Source organism: Odontesthes bonariensis, chromosome 5 (genome assembly GCF_027942865.1).
Source record: "Odontesthes bonariensis isolate fOdoBon6 chromosome 5, fOdoBon6.hap1, whole genome shotgun sequence".
Taxonomy (NCBI): Eukaryota; Metazoa; Chordata; class Actinopteri; order Atheriniformes; family Atherinopsidae; genus Odontesthes; species Odontesthes bonariensis.
Window position 1 is genome coordinate 36183171 of NC_134510.1, and position 6000 is coordinate 36189170.

At 42.8% G+C, this 6000-nt stretch overlaps 1 protein-coding gene across 1 annotated transcript; it reads left to right on the forward strand.

Moving 5' to 3' along the window:
* Positions 1 to 300: 300 nt before the first annotated feature.
* On the forward strand, positions 301 to 4462 carry gpsm3 (G protein signaling modulator 3). The gene is made up of 5 exons (XM_075466257.1): positions 301 to 729; positions 1093 to 1489; positions 1744 to 1909; positions 2761 to 2993; positions 3805 to 4462. Exons 2-5 carry the CDS (start codon positions 1112 to 1114, stop codon positions 3943 to 3945), a joined length of 918 nt encoding a protein of 305 aa, XP_075322372.1. The 5' UTR covers positions 301 to 729; positions 1093 to 1111; the 3' UTR covers positions 3946 to 4462.
* The last annotated feature ends 1538 nt before the right edge of the window (positions 4463 to 6000 follow it).

Consider the following 6000-nt stretch of genomic DNA (forward strand, 5'->3'; position numbering starts at 1 on the left):
TGCATTTTCAGAAAGCAGAAGTGTGTGTGTGTGCGCATGTGTGTGAGGAGGGGGGCAAGATGACAAAGAAAGAAGTCAAAAGTATGCGCTTTATTTCCACACTACAATCCCAAACCTGGTTACAAGCAGCAGCAGAGATGTGACGCTTTAGATTGGAGATGGTGTCTCTTTTGTAAAGCGATGATCTCTCTCACTTTGTCTGTCTACTTCTGCTTTTAGCTTCAAGTCAACAGGATGTGTGCCAAAACCACAGAAGTGTCAGTGGAACCGTGTTGCCTGTTTCAACATGTTGCAGCTTGGCTGTAACACACTCAAACGCTCAGCAATTAAAGCAGCAGCAGCAGCAGCAGCAACAGCTGCCCACAGCTGCTCATCCAGTTCTGACTTTACGTTCAAATTGCAGAACTTCTCCCTGGGAGTCACAAGCAGACGGATCAGATGCACGGCGAGAGAGTTCTGTCTGCTTCTGGCAGTCATATTTCATGATAGATGTGGGCCAAGTAAATAAGGGGTGGGCTGTAACAAGAGGAACAGGAAGAGAAGAGACAAGGGAGAGAAGGTAACAAGGCAGACAGAGAGGGTGAGAGCTCGTCCCGTCGGCATGTGAAACGCTTCACAGCAGGTTTTTTTTTTTTCTTCTACATAAAGATATTGAGACAAGTGACGAGCCAAAAAATGCTGTGCTCAGTGTGTGGCAACTTCAAGGGATGATGTTGTGAGGAGATAAAGGTAAGGGTGAAGTTACTGAAGTTACAGGTAGAGAAAGCAACGTGGGATTGTGTCTGTAAAAAGAGAATTTCTTTGACATTTTGGCCATCATTTAGAAATGAGAATCGTCACAAATGTTTGTCGTCACATGGCTGACGGAAATATTCGTCTTACACCGGTTAGATTTTTCTGCCTGAAACATCTGCAGCCACCATGCCTGAACTTGTTAAACTGGTTTTTCACATTTCTCAAGAGAAAAAAACACGAGCTCCAGTCTGTTTTTAGGTGTATGTCAGGGGTGGCGTTTTTTTTCCCCTCTGAAGCAGTAAATAGGTCGGAAACGATTTTAACCCGTGTTTCTTTTTTTCTTTTTTTTTTTGTCAGAGTTTGACAAAAGAGATTCATGGACTGCGCAGAGATCAGAGTTGAAATGGCTGCGGAGGAGCTGTTGGAGCCGCTCGTCATCACAGAGGACGGAGACGCGGCTGCGTGTGTCACAGAAGCGGAGGCAGCGAGCGGCTCAGAGGCCGCCACAAAGATGGAGCAGCACTCAGGGGAAAGCTCTGTGTTGGAGGGCCATTCCACAGAGGACAGACCAGAGCCTTCAAATGAGAGCACAAGTGATGGACAGAACGGGGGGCAGACTCTTAACGTGACAATTACAGAAGAACCCGGTGGCACGGAAGATAAAAAAGCTGCATTAAACGAGCATCAGGTGGACGAAAAGGAGTCAGAGCCACGACCTGAAGGGGCTGTGAATCCAGAGGAGGACCCAAAAAAGGTTGGTGGGCTGCTCAGTCAGCAGGTTGCATGGTAAACAAAGCACTTGTATGTAATGTTATTATATTATATCAACAAACCGTGACGCACTAAACATCCTCATTTTGGAAGAAAATCATTTCATTTACAGGGGGTATGTGGGAGTACGTAGGAGTGAAGTGAATTCTTTTGCTGTGCCAACAAACACTCTGTGCCACTCACTCAGAAAACCTTTTCCACTCCTCCCCTCTCTGCCACCGACCCGCGCTTTCTCAGGTTCGCCGGTTAACCCCCGACTTCCCGGAGTCGCTGTACGAGCTGCTGTGCACCCTCCAGGAGGGGAGACGGCTCAATGACCAGCGCTGCTCCTTCAGGCTGGAGGGGGGCATCAGAAGGAGGAGGTGCCACTCTGAGCCCAACACCACCAAACCGGCCAACAGAGGTGTGTGGGGGGGGCGTCCAAGAGACCGCCTCACAGGGGGGGTGTGATGAAAGCGCTGCATTTGTTTCCATGATATGATGCTGACGCATGTTAATCACCAAACTGCTCTTTTTTTGCGATGACTCGACTGTTTTCAGACTTTAAAGGGACAGTTCGCCTCTTTTGACATGAAGCTGTATGACATCCCATATTAGCAACATTATTTATGAACATTTTCTTACCCCCTGCTGCGTCCTGTGAGCCGAGTTCCGGCCTCGTTTTGGTGTTGACGAAAGTAATCCCGGCTAGTTGGCTGGGGTTTAAAAAATAAAGCGTTTTGCTTCTCAAAACAATATGCGTTCAAAAGAGTAATACATTTGCATCACAAAATCGTTCTCCAGGAAAAAGTCAAACCTCACAATCGCTTGGCACTATTTTCTCTCCCTTCATATCACTGCCTGCTGTGCAGACCGAGCAGCAAACACCGTAACAGGTGCAGCTGTCGGCAGCACGCAGTGATACGAAGGGAGAGAAAATAGTGCCAAGCGATTGTGAGGTCTGACTTTTTCCTGGAGAACGATTTTGTGATGCAAATGTATTACTCTTTTGAACGCATATTGTTTTGAGAAGCAAAACGCTTTATTTTTTAAACCCCAGCCAACTAGCCGGACTACCTTCATCAACACCAAAACGAGGCTGGAACTCTGCTCACAGGACGCAGCAGGGGGTAAGAAGATGTTCAGAAATGATGTTGCTGATACGGGACGTCATACAGCTTCATGTCAAAAGAGGCGAACTATCCCTTTAATGTATCCATCTGGCCTGCTTGCATCCCCACTGAAGCCCCGTTCTCTCTCCCTTTTCCCCCCCAGTTATCTTTTCCTCCATGACTTCACTGCAGAAAGAGGAGTTTTTCGAGCTGGTGGCCACAGCACAAGCCCGCCGGCTTGATGACCAGAGGGCCCAGCTTGAAAGGTCTCCACCGCCAAAATCAAAAGCCAGAACTTTCAGAGGAAGCCTAAAACAGCTGTCTTTTGTGAAAAAGCCAGCAGCAGTAGTTCCTGTCCCCAAACAGGATCTGTATGATATGATTCTGACAACACAAGTAAGTGGTCTAAACTTGTTTTTTTTTCTTTTATTATCACGACCAAATGTGTTGTTGTTAGGGTCGAACAAAGTGCATTGTGGTGGCGGGAAACATCTTATTTCACACCTTTTTTTTGCGATCAAATTTTTATTTTCATTTCAATAAGTCCAACAGAAATATTTCAGAGGATACAATCTTATTAGAATGGATTCCCAAAGAAAGACAGTTGGCCCAAGACATAAGAACGTGTCATGGGAGAACACAGCAAAAGTATTGATGATAATAATAATAATAATAATAATAATAATAATGATAATACAATAATATATATATTTTTTTTGTTATTTTATGTTTTTATATATATACATAAAATAATAAAGTAACACAACTATGAATATAAATATAAATAATATATTAGATGAGAGGTGAGAGAGCTAGTGGGAAAAACAATTTACAGCATGTTTTTTAAAGAGTCAGGGGTGCTACGCCAGGTGTTTAGGGTGCTATCATTAGCAGCATTAATCCGAGCTGTATATGACGTCCAAAAGAGAGAGAATCCAAGACTGGGTGGTCAGAGAATGAGGTGGCTTCCAGCGAGTTGCAATCATTTTCTTGGCTGCTGTCAATCCAGCAAAGATGACTCGCTTTTTGAGTTTAGAAAGATTGAGAGGGATTGACAGATCATTTAGAATCAGCACACATATAGTTACAGGCAATGTATCATCTATCAAATTAGACAATTTGGATGCAACATTGCTCCAAAGTTGTGGACAGTCCCAAAACATGTGACTAAATGTGCCCTGGGCTTCATCTTCCCTTCCACCCACAGGCCCAAGGCCGGCTGGAGGACCAGCGCAGCAGGGCTCCCGGTCCCATGGACGACGAGGACTTCTTCTCCCTGCTCCTGAGGGTCCAGGGGGGGCGCATGGACGAGCAGAGGACCGAGCTGCCATGCTTGCTGCAGACCTGAGAAGGAAAAGAAGAAACAACGGGGCTGGAGTCTTGTAGTATTTTTGCTTCAATCTTCTTCGTAGAGAGGCCTTTTTCACCCTGAAGATGCTTGTTTTTGAGGTTTCGAGGTTCTCTCCTGTGTGTCAGTCAGTGTTAAAATTGTTAAGATTGTAGCAAAAAACGCTAATTTTCTCAGCAATAGAGCTTTTAATGTAACTTTAGGGATGTTCCTAACAAAAAGTTTACTTTTTTAAATCTTTTTTTTTCCCTTTCTTGGTAGACACAGTCGGTAGCTTTCATACTGATCCATTTTACAGAATGTTTGCTGTCGAATGGCTGCAGCGTGTGCACATGTCTTTGATGAAGAGGAGGCAGTCGGCTGATCTGTATTGCTTTTATTTTTAAAGTAAAGTCGGTGATCAAACACACCAGGATCGCTGTTGAGGAGATGATAATGGCTCCAAGGTCGCGCAGTGCTTAAGTGTATGTGATCATTCTCCTCCAGAATAAACCAAATATGTTTAAAGTAATTTAAATTTAGCATCTTGTGCATTTTTTTCCCTTAAAGTTCAACACTTCCATCTTCGTTTTTCTGTTATTCCATATTGGTGTCGTGGTAGATTTGAATTACAGCTATACAAACAAGGATGTTTCAAACCTGTTCTGTTTATAATTAACCAAAAAAATCCCTAATCGGTACACATTCCCACAAACTTGTTTCCTTAATAAAACATCGCCTTTGCGCATAAATCAACCCATTCATCCAAGAACTGAAGAACTGGTGATATAACACTCAGTAAACAAATAAGGTACAGACAAAGGTGTTAATATTTCACAGAATGAGCGGTGTTATCGCAAACTTCCTGAATCTTAGTTTCCTTTTCTGGGTTCCTTATGCTGAAGGAGCCAAAGCCAACGTGGTTTTTATCATGTTTTAAATCGTTAGAAACAATAGGTGAATTGCTATGAAGTCCATTTATACTTTAACCCTTAAAGAAAAATGTGAATTAATTTTCATTTCTAATAAATACTACATATAAGTAGGGCGAGGTAACTCGTTATTATCGCGTTAACTCAGTAATTATCTAACGCCGATAAAAAATTTTTAAATTTTTTTTTAATTTTAATTATTTTTTGGGGCTGGTGTACAGGTGTTTCACTGTACAGACAGTGTGTTTGCACAACAAATGTTATGGCACTTTCATTCATATGGCAGCACATTTAAAATAAAACTAAATGCTAAAAGCTATATGCTACTTTTGAATTCATTTTTTGGATTTTGCGTACAAACGCGATTAATCGTGATTAATCAGGGAAATCATGTGATTAATTAGATTAGAAATTGTAATCGTTGCCCAGCCCTACATATAAGTTAACTTATTTTGTCAAGTTTTACATATTGGCTAAAATCACAAACTCCGAGCTGAAGTTAAATGTTAACAATTTTGAATGTTTACTGTTAACCAGAACACGGTTGTCACTCATCACAAACTATGATCTAATGAGCCACATGTTTGAGGCATAATAGGCTTTTAAAAATGCTGCATCAAGGCCATATTGTGTCAACAGTGAGAAGAGGCCTCCTGGAACCTTGTGACCTCCTCTGCTGTGTGTTGCATCCACTGAGCTCAGAGGAAACCTTTCTGAGGAAGTCCTGGTTGGTCTGTGCAACAGAGGTTAGAGGTGACGAGAGGAAGCTGGGTCACTTCCTCAAACAGAGGAGGATTAAAAATGTGTGATGAGAGCTCTCTGACCGACGCCGACTCCAACGCAGACGAGAAAACACACAAGAAAACATTGAACCAAAGTTGCGAAAGAGTCAAACTTGGAGGAAACAACAGCAGCAGGCTGTCTGCCCAGGTTCAAGTTCCACTTTTAAGATGGAAGTGTTTTTTTTAAAGGTCAGTTCAGTACGCTGTGTCAGTCTGTTCCTCGTTAGGCGTTAGACTATTTTGCAAAGAGCCGTTATTAATCAGGCCAACGTGAATTTGCAATTATAATTCACATTTTTTTGGTTGATTAATAGATTCCTCTGTAAAAGAAAGACAGCTGGAAGGCTGTGGTTAACATCCAC

Coding starts and splice junctions, on each gene's coding strand:
- gpsm3 (XM_075466257.1), top strand. CDS start 1,112: ATGGACTGCGCAGAGATCAGAGTTGAAATGGCTGCGGAGGAGCTGTTG. Junction 1,490..1,743: donor CAGAGGAGGACCCAAAAAAG/GTTGGTGGGCTG, acceptor GCGCTTTCTCAG/GTTCGCCGGTTAACCCCCGA. Junction 1,910..2,760: donor CACCAAACCGGCCAACAGAG/GTGTGTGGGGGG, acceptor TTTCCCCCCCAG/TTATCTTTTCCTCCATGACT.